The sequence below is a fragment of the Lynx rufus genome, unplaced genomic scaffold, assembly GCF_022079265.1.
Source record: "Lynx rufus isolate CCGP_SWC_20201006 ecotype Redwood Valley unplaced genomic scaffold, mLynRuf1.p SCAF_4, whole genome shotgun sequence".
Lineage (NCBI taxonomy): Eukaryota > Metazoa > Chordata > Mammalia > Carnivora > Felidae > Lynx > Lynx rufus.
The window spans coordinates 25,091,813-25,118,915 of NW_025814856.1; the positions used below are offsets into that span (position 1 = coordinate 25,091,813).

Consider the following 27,103-nt stretch of genomic DNA (forward strand, 5'->3'; position numbering starts at 1 on the left):
AAAATGCTTCCCCTACTCCCACACCTTACCATGACATTACTGAAGGCCTAGTTAAAGCAGTTACTTTTACCCAGTACATCATGTCCAGTAATCAAAAAAAAAAAAAAAAAAAAAGACAAGACATACTAAAAGGCAAAAAATGGGCGTTTGGCTGGCTCAATCAGTAGAGCATGTGACTTGATCAAAGGGTCATGAGTTCAAGCCCCATGTTTGGCATAGAGCCAACTTAAATAGATAAATAGGTAAATATTTAAATAAACACATACATACATACATACATAAATGGCAAAAACCAGCTTGATGAGAGAGCAAGCATTAGAACCAGACTCAGATATGGCAGGGATGATAGAATTATCAGACTGGGAATTGAAAACAACTATACTATGTTAAGGGCTCTCATGGATAAAGACAACAGAAAAGAGCAGATGAGCAATGTTAGCAGAGATGAATTCTAATAAAAGCAGTAAGAAATGCTAGAGAATAAAAAAAAATAACAAATGAAGAATGCAATGCCTTTGATGGACTAATTAATATACTGGACATGGCTAAGGAAAGAATCTGAGTGTGAGGACATTGCAAAAGAAACCTCCCAAACTGAAAAGCAAGGGGGGGGGGGGGGGAACTTGGAGCAGGGTGACAAAAACCAAAACAGAAAAACACCCAAGAACTGTTGGACAACAAAAGGTGTAACATAAACATAATGGGAATAACAGAGAAACAGAAATATTTGAAACAATAAGGACTGAGAATTTCCTCAACTTAATGGCAGACACCAAACCACATACATATCCAGAAAACTCGGATATCCAACACCAAGCAGGATAAATGCCCCAAATCCTCCATCTATGTGTATAATTTTCGAACTACAGAAAATCAAAGATGAAAAAAACAGAGAAAGAAACCAAAGGGGAAAAAACACCTTACCTATAAAGGAGTAAAGGTAAGAATTACATCTGACTTCTCAGAAACCATGCAAGCAAGAAGAGTGGAGTATTTAAAACGTCGAGAGAGGAGCGACTGGGTGGCTCAGTCAGTTGAGCATCTGACCACTTGGTTTCAGAGCCCAGAGCCTCTTGGGATTCTGTCTCCATCTCTCTGCCCCTCCCCCGCTCACACTCTCATTCTCTCAAAAATAAACATTAAAAAAATAAATGAAGTCTGACCCCAGGGCTGACTCCTTGGCTCAGGTGGTAAAGCACGTGACTCAATCTTGGGATCATGAGTTCAAGTCCCACATTGGGTATAAAGATTTAAAAATAGGATCCTTAAAAAAAAGTCTGACCCCAATAAATTATCTGAAAGTGGTTATTATTACTATATGAGGTAATTCTGTACATATGCTAAAGAATTGGAAGCCTCAGTGAATGAGACATGAATGCTCTGGAAAACTGAAGTAAACATTTCACTTGTATTTTCGATAGAGAATATATAAGGTAAAGGGGGAAAATTCATGTGAACAGAAACATGTTAACAAAATACCAAGATGTTACATCACAGGAAAGCAACTCAATAAGTTAGACAAAGGACAATGGGTGATATTCTGCCCTCCACCCTCACCAAAAGCTTATTGGTCAGAGGGACAGAAAACAGATAATGGTTCCATCCTCAACTCCAACGCTGCTGCTTATCAGCCTTTAAGAGAACCACAATTCTTCTTCAGTTTTCCTATTAACATACTTAACAATTACTTGACAGAATATTTTTTACTCTAGGGATATAATCAACTGTTCTGTATAATAGGGGAGGTCACAGAGACCTCTTATTGATTGACCAACACTAAGTTTAACATTAGTGTGAACAGTAAGCATTGAATCTTGATGGTGTCAAGTATTTCCTAAGAGTACACAGCATGCCAGTAAGTTGGGACAGTGATAGTGACTTTTTTTTTTTTTAATTTTTTTTTTTCAACGTTTATTTATTTTTGGGACAGAGAGAGACAGAGCATGAACGGGGGAGGGGCAGAGAGAGAGGGAGACACAGAATCGGAAGCAGGCTCCAGGCTCTGAGCCATCAGCCCAGAGCCCGATGCGGGGCTCGAACCCACGGACCGCGAGATCGTGACCTGGCTGAAGTCGGACGCTTAACCGACTGCGCCACCCAGGCGCCCCGATAGTGACTTTTTAAGTTAACATCATTTGCAAAGAATGTTAAACACAGGGAAAGGCATTATGGGGGTTATTTCTTAACTTACACTTTTTCCCAAAGAATTGACTTAACCTCTATTTGTGGGTGGTGGTGGGGAGGAACTTTTCAATGTGACTTAAAAAACTACCACCACTGGGACTGAAGAAAAAGCAGTAACTTCTTAGGGTAAAAAACATGCCAAGTTACCAAGTTAATGTTTTCTTAAAAAAAAAAAAAAAAAGGCAATCTTGCAAATCTAGCCCATTTAGTGAAAATTAGGCAATTTTAATTTCTTAATGCAGTCATTTACAACGATAATAAGAGTTCCTTTACATCACAAATAAGATTATATGGATTCTCTTTACTCCTTTTTCAGAGTCTGTGAAAGCATCCTGGACTTGCTTTAAAAATTAATACAGTGGTGATTTAACTATGATCATAACGGTGAACCCATTCAAAGTTTAGTATCTCCTAGTTGAACCCCAGGAACTACACATACTACACCATATCTTACTTTTATCCAACAAGAAATAATAACCTTCTTATTCAGAGAGAAGGGAGAATTCACCCAGTGAGCTAATGAAGTTACACTTGTATCAAGTGATCCATGTTAAACACTTTACCCCAGTAACCTGTATGTCAATCATCAATTACTTAATTCTAATTTCCTTTCACTTGATCCAACACTTTATTATTCAAAAATATGTTTTACTAGCATATATTTGGTTTGAAAATAAAATTTCAATCTACAAATTTATCTGAATCTATACAAGCCACTAAGAACTTTTTTTAAGGTTTATAAAATACATAAAACATTTTAGACAAAAACTAAGTCATAAGGTTACCAAGTTGAGTCCTTAATAACTTAATAGATGTAGTTAATGAAGTATATATACCTTTATTGCCTTATTAACAAAGAATTAGTCACATGCAGCTCTCTGTAGAAGTTCTGAAAGAGGTGAAGCCAAAAAGGAAAGTGCTTGTGAACTCTTCTACACAGGAGAGCAGCATCACTAACAGTCTGTAGTCTGCCATGCAAACAGCACTTGCATTTTTTAAAAGCTAACATCGGTTGTGAAACAAAACACATGCATACATGCTTTTGGGGCAGTTCATTTTATTACAGCTTTTGCCTCCTTATCTGAGTTTAGAAATGTACAATGTCAAACTCTATTTTATTAAAAGAAACTAAAATTTGAAGTTGCTCCCCATCACACTGTTATATACATGATAGGAACCTATATTTTATTTCCACTGTAAACAATTAGTAAATTCACGGAGACCTGGATTACTGTTCACAAAATGTAATATATTCAAATTAACTTCGCTAAATAAGAAAATCCATTTCAAACATCTTCAAGACTCAAAAAGAACACACACAATAACATATTTTTATCATTTTATTAGGAAGAATTCCAAATGGGTTATGAAGAAAACTTACTGAGTTTGATGAGTTTTCCAAAAACTCTTAATGAAGATATGTTCACCAATAAACAATAAAACATCAGCAGAACTATCATATACTGGGCAAAGAGTCAGGCTGATACCAAAAAGCAACATGCAACATAAAAAAGATACAATATAAAGGAAGACAATCTGCTGGGTATTAAAAAATCATCTCAATATGAACTCTTTGCAACCAGCACAGAACTAATTAGCTATCAAATCCAAACCACACTAAGGTAAGCTTGGCTGATGAAAAGCCAGGATTCAATAATGGGGAGAAAATAGAAGGTCCTCAGTGCAAGAGATCTGAATAGTGTTTTGGAGCATTTCCCTGGCTGGTACAAGCAGGATTAGAAAATCTTTTTGGCAAGGGAGAAAAATAAATACAAATGGAATGCTACATTTTTTTTAAATCAGCAGACTGTCCCAGGAATGATAAAGGTATCAGTAAAGTAGCAAGGGGATAACTTTAAAACGTTATTTCTTGTGGGCTCAAAAAACATTCAAAACGGATTTATTTAAAGGTGTCACAATAGCTATGTCCAGGCATTTAGGCTTAAGAGAAATAAAATTAAAAGAGGACACTTTTTTTCCCAAGTTAAGGAGAATTTCTTTAAAACCAAGCATATTGCTTAATAGCAATATTATACTTGGCAAACAATAATTGGCAACAAAATAAGTTTAAACGCTGTAATATTCTGCCCAAACCAGTCCCAGATACTGTTTAATAACCAAGATGCAAACTAATTTTGTTGTAACAAGCCTAGACCAATTCTATCAAATGTGTCCTTGGTTAGATATCCAGTTTCATTTAACGTTTTGAAAGCTCATTTGACAGCCAGTCAAGTCCCTCATACAGACCAGTTCCTTGTGTAGCACAAGTGGCTTGAACATACCACTGTAAAGAAAGAACAAAAAATACGTGATTAACAGAATACTATATATAACCACAGCCTTTAAAATTTCTTAATCAGAAAATTGAATACTTCCTCCCAAATGCCCAAGGTATTTAGTCAGCAGTTACCATAAATGTATAGGAAAAAAGTAAATGAAAAAATTAATATATAAAACTAAAGGAATAATGGCATAAATACATTAAAGTTTGCATCTTACAAATGTTTAATTTTATAATGGTCTCACTAACTATATTGATTAGGAGTGTTCTAATAATACATGCTTCTCACAAACTCTTGCCACATTTAAATCTACTCCTACTGATTCATTATTAGATTTAATCAATGATCTAGTCCTTAATCCGAAAAGAACATTCATAGGAAGATTAGTAACTAAGTACCCACCAGGTCCTTATAACCCTCGTTTCCCATAAAACTAAGTTCAAAGTACAGAAGGCAAAATTTTGAAAAAAGTAGGAGCTGCTGATAGAGGCAGGCTTTTCAGATAACTTCACTATCTGTATGTAGTCTCATGTATTCTAAAAAGTTCCACTTTTTAAACTGGTAATGAATTATATCTCAGTAACTCCATGAAATACCATGAAAAGCTAACAAAGAGCAAGAAAAAGATCTAGAAAGCAATTTCATTACCTTGAAGGATAGTTTATTTTCAATACTTTTCTTTACTAACTAGTTTTATTCTACCTTACAATAAAGACTTTGCTTTAATATTGCAAGTTCAATGCAAGTATACAATGCTATCAATTATTATTTGAATATCAAACACCCAGAAACCTAGAAGGCTGGGAAAAGGCATAAATTATTATCTTCACAGCACTGGAAACTGGTAGCATTTACAGTTTATCTTGTTTAAATCATCCTGGGACATCTCAAACATACTATACAGTTATTGCCACAGCACAGTATTTACCTTGTTGACAACTTAGTAAAAACCTTGTAAAGCACAAGTCACACTATAGTTTGTGATATCTTTATATATAAAACAGTATATTGTGTTTTCCCAGTATTTAAATCACTGACCTAAACAAGCTACTGGAGAACAAGTATAACATTTCTTATAATTTTTTTTAAAGTTTATTTATTTTTGAGAGAGAGACAGAGCACGAGGGGTGTGGGGGCTGGGCGAGAGAGAGAGGGAGACATAGAATCCAAAGCAGGCTCTGGCTCTGAGCAGTCAGCACAGAACCCAACGCAGGGCTTGAACCCATGAACCACGAGATCATGATCTGAGCCAAAGTCAAACACTCAACCGACTGAGCCACCCAGGCACCCCTCTTATAATTTTAAATTCAAAACTTGTTTAATGTCATAATTATAGTTCACAAGCTTTTGATGTTAACAGGCAAACAGTAAAAAATAGTATTATTTAAAATATGGCTGCTAAATACTGCAGTTTTAATAAGAAAACCAAATTACAAAATACTTGCTGCAAAGCTATTTAAAAGATTTTAAATTAAAATTAACAATATCAATAATCTTTATATAATTCTCATCAAGTACAATTTTCTCATAAAGTATTTATCAATACTAAATGGTTTGAGGGTAAAGTTAATAAAAATCAAAATAAAGGTATCTGAACATTTGGATTCTTAAAGGATATTAAATGTTAAAAAATGGAGAAGATATTAAAGTAGTTTAAAATTGAACACACACTTACAAAAGCCTGAAAGGACTCGTGTCTGTAAGCAAGAGTATATTACTGTATTTTTTTAAATGATGTGCTCATTATCTATTCAAAAGGGACAATTAATATGTATTTAAACTGAATACGTGCTTAAACAATTAAACTATTAATTCTAATAGGAGGTTAATACAAATCTCCAAATACTTACTGTTCTGTTACGAAGAGACTGAAGACCTAATTTATCTGTCATTTCACTGATGGCCATAGCATTTGGCAAATCCTGTTTGTTTGCAAAAAGCAGCAACACTGCATCTTGCAACTCATCTTCCTGAAGCTGGAAATAAAAGCTGAGAGTTTAACAACTAACAAACTGGAACTCAATTATTGTCACAAAGGAGGGAAAACACTGTCTTCCTATATATATCACTTATTCAACATTAAATACATTATTAAACATCAACATAATTTCACTACATGAAGTTCATACACGCTTAACAACTTAAACCTCATATCCTTCAATTTTTAAATCCCAAGCAAATAATCATATGCCTTTCAAGTAAAGCAAAACTATTTTTCAAGCCAATCATCCCACACTCCATTAAAGTAAATCATTTATTTCAGCTTTCATGATCATCCATTAAGAGTCAGGATTGGCAAGGACCACAAATAGAAATGGGAATATGTATTTACGGCAGAATCTTATGGTACTCAGTAGTAAAGTTATTGAGAGGATTCTTTTTGGACTTGTATTCCTTTCCAGCCAGCTGGACCATACACCAGTAGGACAACAAAACAATGATTATGGTATTAGCAGTATCATGAAAAATACAAGAACACAAGAGTATATTACAATAGGAAACAATTTAAGAGTAAATAAGTAATAAGTAAAAGTATATAGAAGCTGGCAGGCATGAGTACTGACACATGACACAACATGGACCAGCCCTGAAAACTTATGCTAAGTGAAAAGTAACAAAAAGTTAAAAAAGACCACATATTGTATGATTCTATTTATATGAATGTCTAGAATAGGCATATACACATATAAAGTAAATCAGTGGTTGTAAGGGCTGGGGGTATGGGGTGGAGTAGGGGAAGGAATGGGGAATAGTTCTAGAGAATTTCTTTCTGGGTCAATGAAAATGTTCTAAAAAAGTAGACTGTGGTAATGTTTGCATAATTTTGTATACTAAAAACCAGTAACTTACACATTTTAAATGAGTGAAGTTTATGGTATGTGAATTGTATCTTGATAAAGCTGTTTACAAAAAGAGTAGAAGGGGTGATATTTAACTCATCAGACAAACTACCAGTGACTTAGTTACACATCTATTGGCACAATGGCTTTACAAATTGCACTACAGTCTTAGAAGTAATGAATGAGAATTAAGACTTCATTTCAGTACATATTTTATGGCTACACCATGAAACCATGACAAGGTGCCTCTAGCAAGATTCCTCAATAAATTTTCACAATATAAATACAGCTGACCCTTGAACAACTTGGGTTTGAACTGTGTAGGTCAATTTATACATGGATTTTTTGCAGTACATTACTGTAAACACATTTTCTCTTATAATTTTCTTAGCAATTTTATCTAGCTTACTTTGTTGTAAAAATCTAGTATATGATACATACAGTATTTGAAATATGTGTTAACTGTTATCGGTCAACAGTAGGCTATTACTATATTACTACTTTTTTGTGTGTGAGATAAATCTAAAATGAGATTTATTTCAATAAAATACAACTGACGGTTGAAAAAGAATTGAGATATGAATATCCTTTTCTAATTTTTCTAATATTTTAGTTGACGGACAAATGCACAGAAACATTCCAACTGAGAGTTGGGATTGCCAGGAATATTGCAGAAAAAAGGTCCACGTTCAGCAGAAAGCTGGATTACAGGTCTTCTGGGACCCTTCCAACCCTAAGATTTTCAGATTCTTTTAGAGTATGCCAGTCACTTTAAATATATTTAAAACAACAGATTTCATGTTATAGCGTGAAGCTACAAAAAACTGCAGGTATTAGAAGAGTTCCAAAAACACTAAAAAATGTTCACTCCAAATTTGCTATTTAAATGACCTATCAAAGACTGAAACAAAAAATGACACAATGGAATTCTTAATTAGATCATGGTGTGATTCTTCTCAAGCTATAGAACAGGCTCTTTAAAGGTAAAATCCTCTGCCCAACTGCTTGACTCCCTAAATGAGGTTTTGGAACATATGTTGAATAAATGTGTATCTCTAATTTGTAGGTTTTGTTGTACTGGCTTTATCTTGTCTGAATTTTCCATATTGTCCCAAATCATCTTTCTGTTTACTCTTTTCAGTCTGTATTTCCAAAAGCTTACTTTCTGAAGCTTGTTTTAATTGTAATCTCTTCTTCCCAACATCAAGCAGTTTTTCCTCCAAATCCCAGATTCCTGGTGTGATTTCATTATTAATTTAGCTTTAGTACATGTTTCATGTGATCCATGAGCACACTTGGGGTTAATTTTCTCCAGATTTTTTTTAAGTGCAGTCGAAAGTTGCATCCTAACACAAGCTTTTTCATTTCAAAAGCAATTTTCCAGGTCTTCAATTTTAGCTTCAATTTGCTTATCTTGCATGATTTGTTCTACTGGAGTTTTGTTTTTGTTTTTTTCATTTACATGAACCACTGAGTTATATTCCAAGAGTTTTTTTGTCTGTGCTCTCAGCCTGAGCAGAAGGGTCGAGTGGTCCTTGGTCCCTGGGCTGCACCACCTGGGCGCCGGTGGCCTGTGCTGCCCGCCTTCCCCGCCTCCTGCTCTGGAGTCCAAGGGCTTGGCAGCCGCTTGCTCTTCAGGCTGCTTCTCCATTGTGACTGGCAGGAAGAGCTACCACCTGGGATGGGAAGATGCGGCCTCAGGAGCCAATATTCCCACCACTAAACTGTAGCCCAGAAAAGCAGCAGTTTTTGAGGATTCAAAAGTAATATGTGGATTTTCAACTGTACATATGGGTGGGTGGGGCCTGAGCTGGCACCCTTAATCCCCATGCTGCTCAAAGGTCAACTGTGTATGAAAACAATCTGATACATGACAAAGCCAAAATACCATCATCAACTGAAATACTACTACCTTCAGGTAGAATTCTTTATCATGGCTACTATTACAAAACATTTCAAAGTATTGGTTATACAGGAACAGCACAGAGAAAACCAAACCCAATGACCTTGCGAATAAGGGATTTGAACCAAGATTCTTACATCACAAAAGTTTCAAAACCATAGATTTTTTATCTATTAAATAAAGGACTGGACTAATGGAGACATCCTCAACCAGAGACATGTATCACCCATGGAGCACTCTAAAAAGCTGAGCCTTCTTCTCAACTTAATGAAGTAGCTACTCTTCTGTGTGTTTTTTAAAAAGCTCTGCCGGAGACTTTTACGTGCATGGTTCTTTCTAGAAAAATTCATTTCTGTAATCTAATCACAGTATGGTACCATCCACTAACAATACTGCTGTCACCCTGAAAAACATATCTTGCACACAAAAGATTTAAAAAATATTCTTACCATTTTCTGCAGCTCTTCAGCTCCTTCCTGAATTCTTTCACGATCATTACTATCTACCACAAAAATAAGACCCTGGGGAAAAATTGTGTAAATAAATTATTAACAGTTAACTTTAAAGGAGACACTAAATATAAAACATAAGTAAGTACAAGCAGAAAAACCATACTGAGTTAAACGTTAAGGAAGACAATGTCTCCTTATTAATAGAAAAAAAAAAGGAACAGGGCCCTAAGTACTAAAAATGATTTGAGCACTATTTGTGATTTTAACTTATGTTATTTAAAAAAAAAAATCTTGGGGCCCTGGGTGGCTCAATTGGTTAAGCGTCTAACTTCGGCTCAGGTCATCTCATGGTTTGTGGGTTTGAGCCCTGCAATTTGGCTCTGCACTGACAGCTCGGAGCCTGGAGCCTACTTTGGATTCTGTGTCTCCCCTTCCTCTCCGCCCCTCCCTGCTTGTGTTCGCTCTCAAAAATAAACATTCAAAAAAATAGTAAAATAAAAATCTTATTCTTAACCAATTGATCACTTTTTTCAACTACACTAAGAATAAATTTTATCCCTCTTACCTCACACAGGAAAGTATAGATGGGAACAAAAGATAAAAGAATAAACCAAAGACTCTAAAGATCCATGAATTTACTAACTGAATTAGCTTATTCAGTCAAAGGCAAGCACAAAGTGCTTTAAAAAAATAAGAGGGGGAAGACGCACCCTACAGTAGTTTTTTTTTTTTTTTAACGTCTATTTTTGAGAGACCGAGAGAGAGAACACGAGCAAGGGAGAGCAGAGAGAGAGGAAGACACAAAATCCCAAGCAGGTTCTAGGCTCTGAGCTGTCAGCACAGACATGAGGCCTGAACTCACAAACTGTGAGATCATAACCTGAGCTGAAATCCAATGCTTAACCAACTGAGCCACTTAGGCGCCCCTACAGTTTTTATAGGCTTCACAGGAAAAATCAGTTCTGCTCCATAATGTTGTTGACCTATCAAATAAGAAGACTTTTTTTTTTTTTTAAGTTAAGCTCAATGTGGGGCTTGAACTCACAACCCTGAGATCAAGAGTCCCACAGACTGAGTCAGCCAGGTGCCTTCAGATATGAAATTCTTTTTTTATTTTTTAAAATGTTGATTTATTTTTGAGAGAGAGTGAGTGTACACGCGAGCAAGGGATGGACAGAGAAGGTGCGGGGGGACAGCTGACAGCATAGAGCCTGATGCAGGCTCGAACCCACAAACTGCGAAACCATAACCTGAGCCAAAGTTGGACACTCAACCCACTGAGCCACAAAATTCTTAACAAAAAGAAAAATAGTAACCATTCTTATTGATATTCACAAATATTAAAATTCCATGCTAGAAAAGAAATGGAATTAAGGGAACAGTTAAGACTTCTCTAAAAACTTTCAAATGGAAAAGTATAAAATTTTCAACTGGAGTAAGAAAGAGAGGGCAGATTACCTTGATACCTTTGTTAAAATCTATTCCTATTAATACTAAAGTGATTACTTTAAAAATTATTCTCCCTACAACCCTAACCATTGAAGTATTTCTGATCATTTGTCACTTTAGCACAAACTGTCTTGTGCTTATTTATGTCAGTAACTTGATTAAATCCACTGAGAGCATAAAATCCACTTAAGGCAAAGGGCTACATTATTTTCTATTTACCCCTCAGGACCACCACAGTACTAAGCTTGCCAGGTTTACCAAATATTTATTTTAGGCTATGGTCATTAAATAACAATTTCCTTTGGTCTAGCAAATTTCAAACCCATTTCCTTTATCTCTGCTGGAAACCATCATTTTAAACATCCTAACCATTGAAAATACTTCTGGTGCTATGAGAGCCAGTATGGCATAATGGAAAGATAACCAAATTCAAATCTCAAGACTACTTATTATATGAATTATCTAATCCTTGAACATGTCTCCTCTTTTATAAAACAATGCCATCAACTTTATAAGCCAGTTAAATGTAATCATAGAGGCACAAAAAGAATCTAGCATCATACTTGACTTATCACAGGCATTTAGGAAAAGTTGTCTCCTTCCTCTTCTATTCCAAAAGCCATTCCTTTTTTATAATTTCTTTTTTTAACATTTATTTATTATTGAGAGACAGAGAGACACAGAGCATGAGCAGGGAAGGGGGCAGAGAGAGGGGGAGACACAGAATCCGAAGCAGGCTCCAGGCTCTGAGCTGTCAGCACAGAGACTGACGTGGGGCTCAAACTCACAAAACTGTGAGATCATGACCTGAGCTGAAGTCAGACGCTTAACCGACTGAGCCACCCAGGCGCACCAAAAGCCATTCCTTTTTAGAATCTACCCTTTGGAAGAGGCAATGCCTCCAAAAGGGATCTAATTTTATATGGATTACTAACAACCCATTTTTATTCTCTTTTAAAATGAAGGGGCACCTGGGTGGCTCAGCTGGTTAGGAGTCCAACTCTCGATTTCAGATCAGGTTATGACCTCAGGCACTGGGTGTGGAACCTGCTTGAGATTCATTCTCTCTCTCTCTCTCTCTCTCTCTGTCTCCCTCTGCCTTCCCCATCCCCTGCGTTCTGCACACAAGTGTGCTAATAAGAAACTGCTAATTAAAAATAAAATAAAATATAAAATAATGCTATCAGTCCCAAAGTAACACTATTGGGAGAGAGAAGTATTTCAGCAATAAATTCAAAGTTATTCACTTCCTGGGACAACCCAGAATCAAGAATGTAGAAAAGCTAGGATTCTAAAGATAAGTTCCGCTACAGTAAGAAAAAACTACCTAAAAGGGCAAGTATTTACTTATTTAGAATAGCAAAATAATTGGAATTGTCTAATGAGGGAAAAGCAATTTACTACAACAAACACTGTGTCCTGGCTTGTTAAAAAAGTTACAAGCATGATTAAATGGTATTGGTTTCTTTTACATTTTATAGCTAAAAGAACTAACCAGGAATGCTAGAAAAGCTGGTGTTAAGAGCTTAGCTGAGATTACATCAGGTAACACATAAAACTTTCTCCTACAGGAATGAGTTCTCAAGGAAAAAATACTTGGACTTTTGATTATAAGGTGATCTAAAGAGGCCAGGAATGGGTCTAATCTCAATTAAGAGCTCAAGAGTAAGTTACAAAGCATTGTAAACAAATCTAGAATAAGATTAGGGTTACTCTTGGTCAAGAATAACAAATTAAGAATTAGCAAAGCTTTACTTCATCCCTAATTTTACTTCAAAAACATCTTTCCTAAATGAAAGGACTATGACTTGCTTTACAATAATCTAAAAGGTGAATTACATAAGAAAGGAATATCGATTAAACAATACTGGCTATATCCTAATAACTGAAGTTGGGTAACAGAGATGTGAAGTTTATATGCTATTCTCTCTACTTTTGCATACATTTGACAATTTCCATAATAAAGTTTTTTTAAGCATGTGACTCTTATCAAAATAGCTTTTTTAAAAAAATGTTTATTTACTTTTGAGAGAAGGAGAGAGAGAGCGAGCAAGCAGGGAAGGGGGAGAGGGAAAGGAAGACAGAGAATCCAAAGCAGTGCAGAGCCTGACACAGGGCTCGAACCCACAAACCGCGAGATCATGACCTGAGCCAGTCAGAAGCCCAACCAACTGAGCCACCCAGGTGCCCCTCAAAATAACTTTTCTAATCACAGCTAATGAACAGAAACATTCTTATTTTTAAATAAAAAAGCATGTTATTTACTGGATATGACATACTACTTAAACCTGGTAGTTCCAGCCACTCATGTAGGGTATTCACTGCCACCTGGTGGCAATATACCTCACTTGCATACAATGTTTTATGAGTTGGAGACCAAGAATGACCTGTGCAAATCTTACACATATGAAGTGTTGGTAACATCACACATTACTTAAAAAATGTTATCTATCAACTCCGGTAATAAACAAAAACTGATGAGAAACTTCTCCTGTGGTAGAAAACACGAGTGGGGTGCCTAGCTGGCTCAGTCAGTTAAGTGTCTGACTTTGGCTCAGGTCATGATCTCACAGTTCGTGGGTTCAAGCCCCATATTGGGATCTGTGCTGAACACTTTCTCAGAGCCTGGAGGCTGCTTCGGATTCTGTCTCCTTCTCTCTCTGCCCCTCCTCCACTCGCACCCTGCCTCACTCTGTCTCTCAAAAATAAATAAATGTAAAAAATAAAAAAAAATTTTAAAGAAAACACAAGTGAGTTGGAACAAGTTTAAAGAGACATGTAGAACAAGAACCACCTCTCCAGTCTTAGGTAAGTTATTCCAAGCTTCAGCTTGCTCCTATATAAGAGTTAGCCTAGAGTAGTGATTTTCATGAGGGAGCAATTTTGTCCCCAGAGGATATTTTGCAGATATTTTTGGTTACTGCAACTGGGTGGGGTGGGGTTTGCTACTGGCACCTAGTGGGTAGAGGACAGGGATGCTGCTAAACATCCTACGATGCAGAGAGCCAACAATAGTTACTCAGCCCAAAATGTCAACAGTGCTGCTATTGAAAAAACTTATTGTAACAGAGCCTTGCTCTTCAAAGTAAGGTCCTAAACCAACAGCATCAGTACTACCACTGGAGAACCTGCTAGAAATGCAGAATCTCAGGCTTTGGGGCACCTGGGTGGCTCAGTTAAGCATCTGACTTTTGGTTTCAGCTCAGGTCATGATCTCAAGATTCAAGGGTTCAAGCCTTGCATCAGGCTCTGTGATGGCAGCATGGAGCCTGCTTGGGATTCATTCTCTCGCCCTCTCTCTGCCCCTTCCCTCCTCGTGCTCTCTCTCTCAAAATAAATAAATATTAAAAAAAAAAAAAAAAAGAATATCAGGCCTTAGCCAGGCCCTACTAAACTGATCTGTAAATACCCAGGTGATTCATATGCACATCAAAGTCTGAGAAGCACTACTGATACATAGTTTATATCTACAGAAATTTCAAGTCAAGTTAATGATCAGCACTTTGGGATTTTTTTTAAAGCTCCCCAGGTGAATTCTAATGTGTAGCCAAATTTGAGAACTCCTACTCTACAGGATTACTAAGGTCTCTCCCATGCCACCATTATATATACTACGTGAAAATATAAAAATATTTTATAAACCAACAAGGTAGATCTACATTAATTTTTTTTTCTTACTGTATTTTAATAAACACTTAATGGGGCTAAATTAAGGAATATTAATTACCCTTTATTCATTAAAAATTATAACGATAAGTTATACAGACCTTACTTTCTAGACTAAGAACAAAACCAACAGAACTACTGATGAGACATCTAATTTAATCTTGAAAATCATCCCCCCCCAACAACTAATCTTCCAAAATATTGTTATGATGGCTATGTAAATCTTCCACGTTGGGTAATTTAGCCTTCAAAGGCATGAGTGAGAGAGTTCACTGAAGAATATGTAAGCAATGATAAGAATGGCAACTCACAGAGTAAACACCAACACCCGAACAGTAGATAGTAACAGAAACTTTAAAGCATGAAACATATAAAGAAAAGTTATACAAACTGTACAGCATTCCTTACCTGGGTATTTTGGAAGTAATGCCTCCAGAGAGGCCTAATTTTATCTTGACCACCAACATCCCATACCGTGAAACAAATGTTCTTATATTCTACTGTTTCCACATTAAAACCTACAAAGAAAAAAAAGACAGTGGTGCAAAATGTCATAAAGAAAATAGACCCCTTTATTGTGAATTGCCTCAGAATTGCTTTTTTAAAGTCCTACTAGATAATTAACAAACTTAAAAAGAATCTAAGCCAGTTATAATGATAGATATATGCCACAGGACATTTATCCAAACCCACAGAATGCACAAAACCAAAAGTTAACCGTAAGGTAGACCATGGACTTTAGATGATTATAATGTGTCAATGAGGTTCATCAATTATAACAAATGTACCACTCAAATGAGTGATGTTGATAAAGGGAGAAGCTATATATACATGAGGGTAGGGAGTATATGGGAAATCTCTGTACCCTCCTCTCAATTTTTCTGCAAACATAAAGCTGCTCTAAAAAATAAACCTTAAAAAACTGTTTCAAAATTAAACCATATTCTATTTCACTTTATAACATACTACTATGATATAAATTAAACTCATCTGTAAACTTTCTTACCAATGGTAGGAATGGTGGTGACTATCTCCCCTAACTTCAGTTTATACAGAATGGTCGTCTTGCCAGCAGCATCCAATCCAACTAGAAAAAGACATTATAGATTTTAAATCTAGACTAAAAGCACATACTAAGAATTAATTCTACAATAAATTCATAGTTTGAAAGCAAAAGCCAACTGGACAAGGCACAAATGAGTTAGAAATGAAATTACTTCATTTCTGATCCCCAAGAGCAACATTTGCTACACAAAGCCTTTCCGTTTTTCTTTCTAGACTTAGACAACATGTAGTAAAGAAAAGAGTATCAGGCTGACTCAGGCTCTAGTCTCTAGATTTGCTTTGCCACAAACTAGTTAACTGCCTTTATAAACAAGTCACTCTAGAAAACTGAGACCAGAGAAATTAAGTATAAAACAAGGAGAGACTGAATCATTTAATCTAAGATTTTTTCCAATTCAAGTTCTTATTAACTCTATGAACTACTCTCATTTTTAAAAACACAAGTCACAAACTGAATCAGAAAACACACAAAAACAAGTGAATAAAGGAGCGCCTGGGTGGCTTAGTCTGTTAAACATCCAACTCTTGATATCGGCTCAGATCATGATACCAGGGTGGTGGGGATTGAGTCCTACTTGGACTCTCTCTCTCCCTCTGCCCTGTTCCCTCATTTGCATGCTCACCCTAAAAAAAAATTTTTTGGGGGGCGCCTGGGTGGCTCAGTCGGTTAAGCATCCGACTTCGGCTCAGGTCATGATCTCGCAGTCCGTGAGTTCAAGCCCCGCGTCAGGCTCTGTGCTGACTGCTCAGAGCCTGGAGCCTGTTTCAGATTCTGTGTCTCCCTCTCTCTCTGACCCTCCCCCATTCATGCTCTGTCTCTCTCTGTCTCAAAAATAAATAAACGTTAAAAAAAATTAAAAAAAAATTTTTTTTTAATTAAAAAATTCAAAAAATGGGGGTGCGTGAGCAGTTCAATCGGTTAAGCATCCAACCTCAGCTCAGGTCATGATCTCACTGTTCGTGGGTTCAAGCCCCACGTCAGGCTCTGTGCTGACAGCTGAGAGCCTGGAGCCTGCTTTGGATTCTGTGTCTCCCTCTCTCTCTCTCTCTCTCTCTCTCTGCCCCTCCCCCACTCATGCTCTCTGTCTCTTAAAAAAATGAATAAACATTAAAAAATATTAAAAAACTAAAAAATTAAAAAGTGAATAAAAATTATCTTTAAAAAATATGTAACCATGCCCTAGCATCCAAAGGAAGATGGGGCCAATTTTACCCCTATTTATATCCATTCCTACATCAAATGCACAGAAATGAAAACACAAGATTGGTTAATTTGGGTAACCAAACAGCCCTATCATATTCACCTCCAATGTAACTAATGTCTAAATTCTTTAAATGACTCCTTTGAGGCAGATACAAGTAGGGAAGAATGTGCTTATTTCTGAAGAAAAAAAATCCATACTGGAACAAGACGGTATATTTATTACATTGATAGTAATGAGCAAATTAAATGTTCATTCTAAGTATGAATCTCTCAAAACCTGCATATTCTACATTGTTTACTAAACCCTTCCAAATGAAAGGCCAATATCTAATAGCCTCATCGAATTTATCACTGTTCCAAGGACATCACATTTGCCCACCTAGATTTACACTATCCCAGATTTTGAAATGAGTTCAACGGAGTATTGATTTAAGCAAGGATGCTTTTTAAATATTTAAATCAAAGCATGACTTGGCACATGTAACAAATGCTATTAAGTTGAAAAAACAAAGAAATCACCCCACTTACCTAAAACAGACCTAACGGCCACAGGCAATTTCAGACCTCCTGTACCCATGTAACAACTATTTCTTTTTTAAAAAAAAATTTTTTTTTAACGTTTATTCACTTTTGAGAGAGAGACAGAGCATGAGCAGAGCAAGAACATAACGTGAGCCAAAGTCGGACGCTCAACCAACTGAGCCACCCAGGTGCCCCGTAACAACCGTTTCTGCTCTGTACCCTCCAAAGGTAGCTTTAAGATCTCTCTGGACACTCAAGCAATTTATATCTTCATATCTTGTGTCCTCTAATCAAACGGTGTTCCCTACTTCTTCATACTGAGATATTCAGGTTTATTCTTTCCAAAATACTATGACACTTACTAGTCAGAGTGAGCAGCCAAGCCCTCACTCACAGGCATAAGAAAAACCACTGGCACCAGGAGGTGTTTTGTTTTTTGAGTATGGGACAGTATCAAAAAAAATCAGGAAACCTAATTCTAAAATATACACAAAGAAACAAAAGAAACTGCCTCAAATTTGACAGCTTCAGTAAAAATACAGAAAATGAAGAGTAGAACAAGATGATTGGTTCCTTGTTCAAAAAAGCGGTCTCTTGGAAGAGTCCTTCTCAGGTGATTTTGATAAAAAAAAAAAAGTTTTTAAATGTTTATTTTTAACAGAGAGAGACACACACACATGCACACACAGCACAAGTGGGGGAGGGGCAGAGAGAGAGGGAGACGCAGAATCCACAAAGCAGGGTCCAGGCTCTGAGCTTGATGGCGGGGCTCGCATCAAACTCACGAGTTGTTAGATCATGACCTGAGCCTTAAGTCGGACACTTAACCGACTGAGCCACCCAGACACCCCTTGATCAAATTTTAAAATAAAGCAAAATTCACCTTTAAGTAACTAAGTCAAAATATGATTAAACCCAAGTCAGAAGAAGTGAAACTGAGATACTGATTAGAAAAAACACGAGGGGCACCTGAGTGGCTCAGCTGATTAAGCATCAGACTCTTGATCTCAGCTCAGGTCTTGATCTCAGGGTTATGAGTTCAAGTCCCAAGTTGGGCTTCATGCCCAACATAAAATAATAATAATAATAATAATAATAATAATAATAATAATAATAAATAGATTTATTTAAAAGAAAGAACAAACGAACATGAGCTAGGTTTGAGAACTATGACACATGCCAAACTCAGTCAAACTGAACCTCACACCATCACTGAAACAATTTAAATACAAAAATACTAACAATGAATGGAAGAAACCCAAGACAAATTATGATTATATAACTATTTTAAGTTCTAGAAAAGCAGAGGTAACCCAATTTTTTTAAATGAAAGTGTTACACCCACTCATGTACATAACTAATATTCTTCTACTTCTACAGTTAGAATTTTACACAATAAACATGTGTTACTTTCATTTAAAAAAAATCCCAAACAGCAGATTTCCTTTATTAATATGTTGGACTGGTTACATTTCCTAATGAATCTATCAGGAAGATGACTGCTTTAAGAGACTTGAATATATTTTTTATGATTATTTTTAATAAAAAAATAAGGGAAGGAGTATTTACAAAATAATGCAACTATAAGGATTTTTCAGCAAGTTATTTTTAAAATAAAAATTGTGGGGTGCCTGAGTGGCTCAGGCAGCTAAGTGGCCAGCTCTTGGTTTCAGCTCAGGTCACAATATCAAGGTTCATGGGATCGAGCCCCAAATCATGCTTTGTCCTGACAGTAGGGACACTGCTTGGGATTCTTCCTTCCATTCTTCCTTCCATTCTTCCTTCCATTCTTCCTTCCTTCCTTCCTTCCTTCCTCCCTCCCTCCCTCCCTCCTTTCTTTCTTTCTTTCTTTCTTTCTTTCTTTCTTTCTTTCTTTCTCTTTCTTTCTTTCTCTCTCTCTCTCTCCCTCTCTCTCTCTTTCTTTCTTTCTCTCTCTCTCTCCCCCCCTCCCCGCCGCCCTTCCCCAACTTGCACCATGCTCTCTCTCTCTCAAAATAAGTAAAACTTTAAAAACTGTAGACAACAGTTAAATGGCTCACAGCCACATATAAGATTTTTTTTTTAATTTTTTTTTTTCAACGTTTTTTTTTATTTATTTTTGGGACAGAGAGAGAGACAGAGCATGAATGGGGGAGGGCCAGAGAGAGAGGGAGACACAGAATGGGAAACAGGCTCCAGGCTCTGAGCCATCCGCCCAGAGCCTGACGCGGGGCTCGAACTCACGGACCGCGAGATCGTGACCTGGCTGAAGTCGGACGCTTAACCGACTGCGCCACCCAGGCGCCCCTTTTTTTAATTTTTTTTTTCAACGTTTTTTTAAGATTTTTAAATCACAAGAGTTTCTTTTGAGTTGCACCCAAAATAATAGTGTTGTAATAAATGCAAAGCAGAAGTTTTTAAAAAGAAATTTCTACTGCGAGATTAAAGATGCATAAATTAATGTGTACCACCACTTAAAACTCACTGTATAGTTCTTTACTCAAAAATGTGTTGATCTAACAATTTTGCACTACTTTAGTCATTTCTTATGTATTTCCTTAATGTGGCAATATTTGGCAACGAGATTTCTCCACAAAATGAAACTATAACCAATTCTCAACTAGCCAAGATAAGACTCTAATCTGTACATTCCAGTAATGTCCTCCCTCCCTTCCACCCCCATAAACAAGTCACTGTATTGAAAGATATACTGGAATTACTTGTTCTCCTTGACTGAACCTGCACTTTGACCAAAGTATTAACAGCAGCAAAACTACCCCCAAAATCTTTACCAATCGTTAAAAAGTATGTCTACTAAAATGTAGCAGCAAAAAATATTCTAAGTTAAAGATGCTAGATCCCAATGATCTTTACTTAAGGAAAAAAAATGCAAAAAAGAGACTTAGATGAAAAAAGTGTATTTTCAGATGGGTAAAATTTCACATAGGATTATTTCTTCTTCATGTTTTCTTTTATCTTGAAAATTTTCTACACGAAAGCTTGAAATACAACTTCACAATTATTTAAAAATAATTTAAATTGAGTGCTTACTGTGTTTTGAGCACAACACTGGGTGGATTCCATACATTTTTATAATATAAATCTCACAACTATCCTCCATTTTTCACACACAGCATCTAAGGTTCAGAAATGTCCCCAGAATCACAGGAGTAGAACAGGTATGCAATACCACAGGTCTTATAGAGAAATTAGATCTCTCATACAAAGCTGATGGGAATGTAAATGGTGTAGCTGATTTGGAAAAGTTTTGTCAGCTCCTCAAAATGTTAAATATAGTTAACACAGAACCCAAGACAATTAAAATCATATGCCCATACAAAAACTTGTTTTCAAACGTTCACAGCAGCATTACTCATAAGAGCCAAAACGTGGAAATGATCAAACTTCCATCAAATGATGAATGGATAAACAAAATGTGGTATGTTCATATTATGGAATTACTCTTCAGCCATAAAAGGAATGAAGTACTGAAACATGCTATGAGCTTTGAAAACATTATGCTAAGTGAAAGAAGCTAGATACTAAAGGACATATATTGTATGGTAACATTATGTTAACTATCATGGACACACAAATCCATAGAAACTAAAAGTACATGACTGGTTGCAGAAAGAACTGGGGAAGAAGGGGAACTGCTAACGGGTATAGAGTGTCTTTCTAGGCTGATTAAAATGTTCTAGAATTAAAACTGGTGGTGGTGACACAAGTTTGTGAATACAGTAAAACCTCTGAATTGTATACTTTAAAGGGATAAATTTTATGTTACATGAATTGCATCTCAACTTTTTAATTAAAAGAAAAACAAAAAAAGCCCCGAAGTATATGCCAAAGCTCTCAAAAGATATTTATATATTGCCACCCTGCCTTTAGTTTTCTCTGATGGACACACTTTATCTTAAAAGGTATTTTATCTAATTCCTCAGAAGTTTGACCATCAAACCTGAAAGCGAGGCTGCCAGGTGAAAAGAAAAATTATTATAAGCTTAAGTTTTACTTCTACCCAATACATCAGAAGTATCTGCACTTTGATCAATGTGTTAATTAGCAGCAAATTATCAGTCTGAAAGCCATTTGCAATAATGCCAGAAGGTGCATCTAAAAATTGTTGTATCAACTTCTAGTGGCATCAAACTAAAGACTTTTGCCTTTTCTACTGTTTCCTTAAATCACATAACTAATCAAAAGGGCTTTTTTTTTAAGCCTGATAATTATGTGTTCAACCAATGACCTGAGAAAATGCTAATATGCTAAGTCAAAAAGAGAGAACACAAATATCCTCTCAAAAGCCTGAAAGTAAATATAATAAATGTTAACAGTGAAATGGTGGAATTATAGTTATCACTTTATTCTTTTCTCATATTTTTAAAATTTAACAAAAAGGACATGTTGTTTTTATTTATTTATTTTTTAACGTTTATTTTTGAGAAAGAGAGACAGAGAGACAGAGTGTGAGCAGTGGAGGGGCAGAGAGAAAGAGAGACACAGAATCCGAAGCAGGATCTGAGCTGCCAGCAGAGCCCGATGCGGGGCTCAAACTCATGAGCTGTGAGATATGACCTGAGCCAAAGTCGGATGCTCAACCAAATGAGCAACCCAGGTGCCCCAGGACATGTTATTTCTAGAATGAGGACAAAAAAAATTAAAAATCACACAAGAAGTGTATTTACAAAATATGCTAGGGAAAAAGCATGAAATGCCACTCCTCAGCTTGAAGCCTCATTTAAAATATTAGTAACATTTTTCAAATTGGCAAATAGAGGAACCTCCCGTGCCACCCCCAAAAAACAGTCACAGTCACATATAAGGCAATACAAAATTATACCGTAATTAGCAATCTTTTAGAAAGCAACATTTTTTCCAGCTTTTCAATAGCAAGAAACTTTCAAGTTCAAAGAGTGCAGGATTAATAATTCCTCTATAGAAACTACATTAGTGTTTTCCAATGTAAACAAAACTTGGGGGAGTCATCTACAAAAGTACATCTTACCACAGATCAAGACACTGGAGATCAGTCTAAAAATAAGATAATGCAGGGCTACATGAGAAATCTAAGATGGAAATTGGTCATCTTTGAATTTAAGCTCAATAATATAATTCACATGAGTGATTTCCCCAAACAAACAAAAAAAAAACTATACAATTTCTGTCAATCTATACATTACATTTGAAACACTGTATTGGTTTTTAATTACTTAACTACAAGCTGTAACTTCAAACATCTTTTAAAATTACTTGAACTTTCTGGGAGAACACGTGTAGGAATAAAATTTTAAACTTAACAGTAATTTGGCAAACCAGACTCATGAGCTAACTACTACCATCTTTCAGTAACACTTTAAAATGATAAAGTCTGAAAGTCACTTACTCAAGAAGGTATGAATTTCATGTGAACCTTATAAAGGAAAACAAAGCCCACATACCTGCCAGAGAACATTAATATGAAAACAAACAACAAAAAAACCCAATTAACTCCTAATTCTTAAACTTGACTGGGGCCTGCCCCATTCACCTTAAGAGTGATTATTTATGCAGACACTCATAAAGCTAGACCAAAAAAAAAAAAAAAATCATTTATCAAACTTCCAAATCACCTCTTTCCCTACCCATGCACATATCCTTCTAAGATTATGCTTCATCTGATGAGTTACTATAAAAGTTGACCTTGTGACTGAAGTGTTTTTAATCAAGGAAATCTGATTATCCCAAAACTAAACTGCAAAACAAGTATAGGAAACCTAATAATAAAACATTTAACATAAAATGAGTTCATTCCAAATCATGACTTCGATCCCTTGCAAAGTTAAATACTTTTTCATTTTCTTTCAGTCATTATTTTTTAGGGGTAGGGGGAGAAATGCTCCTCTAATATAGTAAATTTAGGAAAGTTCTTAGAGCATAATTCTACCTTTCTTCTCCCTCTGAAACTTTTAGCCATCACAGAAAACTTAGAATGTGAAACAGCAATTAGTTTAGAATGTATCTTAAGTAAAAGGACCAACTCAGTACATTTCCAGGAACACAACTAGGTACTAATTTCTTTAAGGAACAGCCTGGAAATTCATTTATCACAGTCCAAAGTCCTCCCAATGACTTCAGATCCTTTTCAGACTGTCAATTTCCAGCCACCTTAAAAACTTAATATGCTTGTCCTCCTTTAAAAAATTGTCTCTAGGGGCGCCTGGGTGGCGCAGTCGGTTAAGCGTCCGACTTCAGCCAGGTCACGATCTCACAGTCCGTGGGTTCGAGCCCCGCGTCAGGCTCTGGGCTGATGGCTCGGAGCCTGGAGCCTGTTTCCGATTCTGTGTCTCCCTCTCTCTCTGCCCCTCCCCTGTTCATGCTCTGTCTCTCTCTGTCCCAAAAATAAATAAACGTTGAAAAAAAAAAAAATTTTTAAAAATTGTCTCTAAAAATGAAATCTAAAAAACTTTTAAAGAGAAAACATTTGGACATCTTTCTGAATGAATTATTAACAATTGTTCCACGAACTGTGAAGAAGCTGGAATAACAAACAGTCAAGTGAAAAAAGAACTAAATGTGTATGTCCTTAACCTTCATACACCTCCAATTACTGAATCTTGCTTTGGAAAACTTTCAATGGTAGTAGAACTAGAAAATAAAACTTCCTCCCCACTGTGGAAAATCTAACGAACCGACAAGTTTCAACGTTTAAAGTTAGAGGGCTCCTTGTGGCATTACTCAGGCCCACACAGCTTAGCTGTGATGTAGAGACTACTCACAGTAATATGGGGGAGGGGTTGCTCGTATCACCCAAGTGACATGCAAGCCTCTTCTCCCTCAGCTGGAATAACTAAAAACAGAAAAGCTGGCACCGAAAAGCAGTGTTTTAAAAGCCTATTTCCCAAACAATTAAAACAAAAAACAAAAAACCCCGCTTTGTAACTGTTATTTAACAAGGCTACCCTAAAGTTGAGTGTCAGGATGTTCAGTTACTGGAAATTTGTTACCGGCTTAAAAAAAAAAATAGCTTTAAAAGTTTTTTTTCATTAAACCTTAGTCAGCTAGATAAAAATCAATTGAAAACCAAAGAGCATAAACCAAATATATTTAGTTTTTGAGAATGGCCAAAAGATAAGGGGACATTAATAAGGAAAAGAAGTAAATACGAAATGGAATCCAGCGCGAAGTTTGGCGAAGTGAGCGCTGAGGACTCCGGACTCTTCTGAAACCTTGGGTGCTCCCTGACCACCGCTCTGGGCCTGGTCACTTCCTGGCCCGGCCGGCTCCGGGCTCCTGGCGACGGCTCGCTCACATACCACTGGAGTGTGCAGAGTGTGTACACGGTGCAGAAAGGGGGAGGAGGAAGGCTAGAGTTGTTCTGCCTCACTTCGGACCGCTGCCCACACCGGAGAAGAGACGAGCCAGACCGCACTCTCAGAATGGGCCTCGCCAGTGTCTTCCGGGCTTAGGGAGATGGGAGTTCGCTTCCCCCACATCTGCGCCCGATCTTGTGTAGCTTTCAGTAAGATCAAGTAGAGAAAACCACAGCCACAAGGAAGAAACCTTGCCCCGCGGCCCTGTCCAGTCCTTTTACACAGATCTGGGGCGACCGCCCACCTTTCGCCCCACTGTTCCCCGTTAAGAATTCCTCCTGACCCCGAGCCCGCCGCCCCTCCCCCACCACCGCGGGCGGAGGGGCAAACAGGCCCCAAGGCGGCCCCTAGCACCCACACCCGGCCTTACCCGATCCCTACTGGGGCCTGCCCTCGGTTCTCGGCCCCTCACTCACCCATCAAAATGCGCATCTGCTTCTTGCCGAAGAGGCGGGAGAAAAGGGAGGAGATGGTGAGGCCCATGGCAGTAGTGGCACTTGCGATGGGCAGGAGCAAAAGGGGTTTTGGGGCGTCCCCGGGCCTTCTCTTTTCACTCTCCCGACAAACTGAGCGAAGGAAGACGGGCTGAAGGAGAAAGAAGGCGACAGACACGGCTCACTGGCCGGCGTGTCGGACGAAGCTCCAGAGCAAGAATTAACGGGGCGAGGACCTGCTCGACGACTGGCGCGGCAGCTCCGGCTCTGGCGTTTTAGGCTTTTGCTATGCCACGTCACGCGGTAGCCGCGGCTACTCCGGCGGCGGCCCGGCCCCTCCAACGCGGACAGAATCGCGTCACCGCCGCCCCAACCCCCTGCGCTTCCGGTGCTGCCTGAACCACTGCGCCTGCGCACGAAAGGGATTGGCCAACTTCGGGGACGCGATTCTCTGGCAGTTGTCTCCTCCCGGACGTGGACAATCGGGGCGACGCCAGTTAGCACATGCGTACTGGGAGACGGACAAAGTCCCACAATGCCCTGGCTGGTCACTTCCAATCAGAGTCTAGGCGAGACGCTTCCGCCCGGATAAATACTTTCAGGAGGCTGTTGTCCTTACTTCCGGAAAGGCGCTCTGTGCATTGTGGGTTAGGAAGTGAACCTGTTCTTCCTGCCTTTGAGCGACCTACTCTTAAACTGAATGCGCGCCGGGGACTCCCCCGTCCACGAAAGTACAAGTTTCATGCGCAGCACTAGGCACTTCCTCTAGTGGAGAAGTGAAGACGGGCCCTGCTTTCCCAGGAGATAAGTGGTTAAAAGCTGTCGTGCAGAGATAGAGGCTGTGGCCTAGACGCATTGACCTCTCCGCTCCAGGTCGTAATGAACATCCCCTAATCTTATGTCAAGATGAGGTAGCTCTGAGACATTTTCATCGACTAGTGCAGCTTTTTAAAGAGAAGCCAACGAGGAAGGATTGTTTTTCGTGTACCTTTTCTCTCTCTGAACCCTGGAAAGCTTATTTCTTATTTTGAGAAAGTGGAAAGCCTTCTCACTTCGAAAAATATTTATGATCTTGGGGCACCTAGGTGGCTCAGTCGATTAAGCCTCGACTTACTTCCGACTTGTCTCGGGTCATGATCTCTCTCCCGGTCTGTGGGTTGGAGCTGTGCTGACGGCTCAGAGCCTGGAGCCTGCTTCAGATTCTATGTCTCCCTCTCTCTCTGCCCCTCCCCACCTCTCGTTCTGTCTCTCAAAAATAAACATTAAAAAAATAATATTTATAACATTAATGTTTTCCTGATTACCAAATAAGGTATATATCCTATAAAAAAAATTTTAAAAGCACGTTCCCCATAATCTTCGCCACATCACCATTATTTCCTCTACACCGTTATGCAGTTTAGGATTAGTAGCTCCTCCTACCTACACCTCTGTATCTTAGTTAAGTCCCCATCACCAACCCTTCAGATCTGTTTAACTCCCTTGGAAAATATTTTATTGATCTCACCAGATGAATTACTCAGGCTCAAAGAATCATAGCCTCTCTTCGTTGTTACGATTTCACACTTAATATTATTGACAAACTTTCTCCCTTTCCTCCACCCTTGTCTGAAAGCGCTGAGAAGGCAGGACTCTAGTCCGTTTTTATATATCATTGTATTCCCCGGAGTTGGCACACCATGACACTCAAATATGGTTGAGTGATAGAGGGATGGCTGAATACACTGTTATAGCCATACTATGTAATACTATCAGAAGTTAGAATAATACA

General features: G+C 37.7%; 1 protein-coding gene and 1 pseudogene across 2 annotated transcripts; both read right to left on the minus strand.

Annotated features, from left to right (window-relative positions):
* Nucleotides 1-3,511: 3,511 nt before the first annotated feature.
* On the minus strand, nt 3,512-25,662 carry ARF4 (ADP ribosylation factor 4). Of its 2 annotated transcripts, XM_047095434.1 has the most exons (6): nt 25,315-25,657; nt 15,783-15,863; nt 15,185-15,294; nt 9,659-9,730; nt 6,317-6,442; nt 3,512-4,468 (listed from the first exon to the last, which is right to left on the minus strand). In XM_047095434.1, exons 1-6 carry the CDS (start codon nt 25,379-25,381, stop codon nt 4,382-4,384), a joined length of 543 nt encoding a protein of 180 aa, XP_046951390.1. In that variant the 5' UTR covers nt 25,382-25,657; the 3' UTR covers nt 3,512-4,381. The 2 variants fall into 2 exon arrangements, with proteins under 2 accessions (XP_046951390.1, XP_046951391.1); XM_047095435.1 differs by lacking the exon at nt 15,783-15,863 and having other exon boundaries at nt 25,315-25,662.
* Nucleotides 8,241-9,651, minus strand: LOC124523624 (centromere protein H-like; annotated as a pseudogene).
* Nucleotides 25,663-27,103: the final 1,441 nt, after the last annotated feature.

What these genes read in the sequence shown, in the direction of transcription:
- ARF4 (XM_047095434.1), bottom strand. Translation starts at nt 25,381, where the DNA reads ATGGGCCTCACCATCTCCTCCCTTTTCTCCCGCCTCTTCGGCAAGAAG. An exon ending in GCAGATGCGCATTTTGATGG is followed by an intron (nt 15,864 to 25,314) that starts GTGAGTGAGGGG and finishes GTCTTTTTCTAG; the next exon opens with TTGGATTGGATGCTGCTGGC. An exon ending in CACCACCATTCCTACCATTG is followed by an intron (nt 15,295 to 15,782) that starts GTAAGAAAGTTT and finishes TTTTCTTTGTAG; the next exon opens with GTTTTAATGTGGAAACAGTA.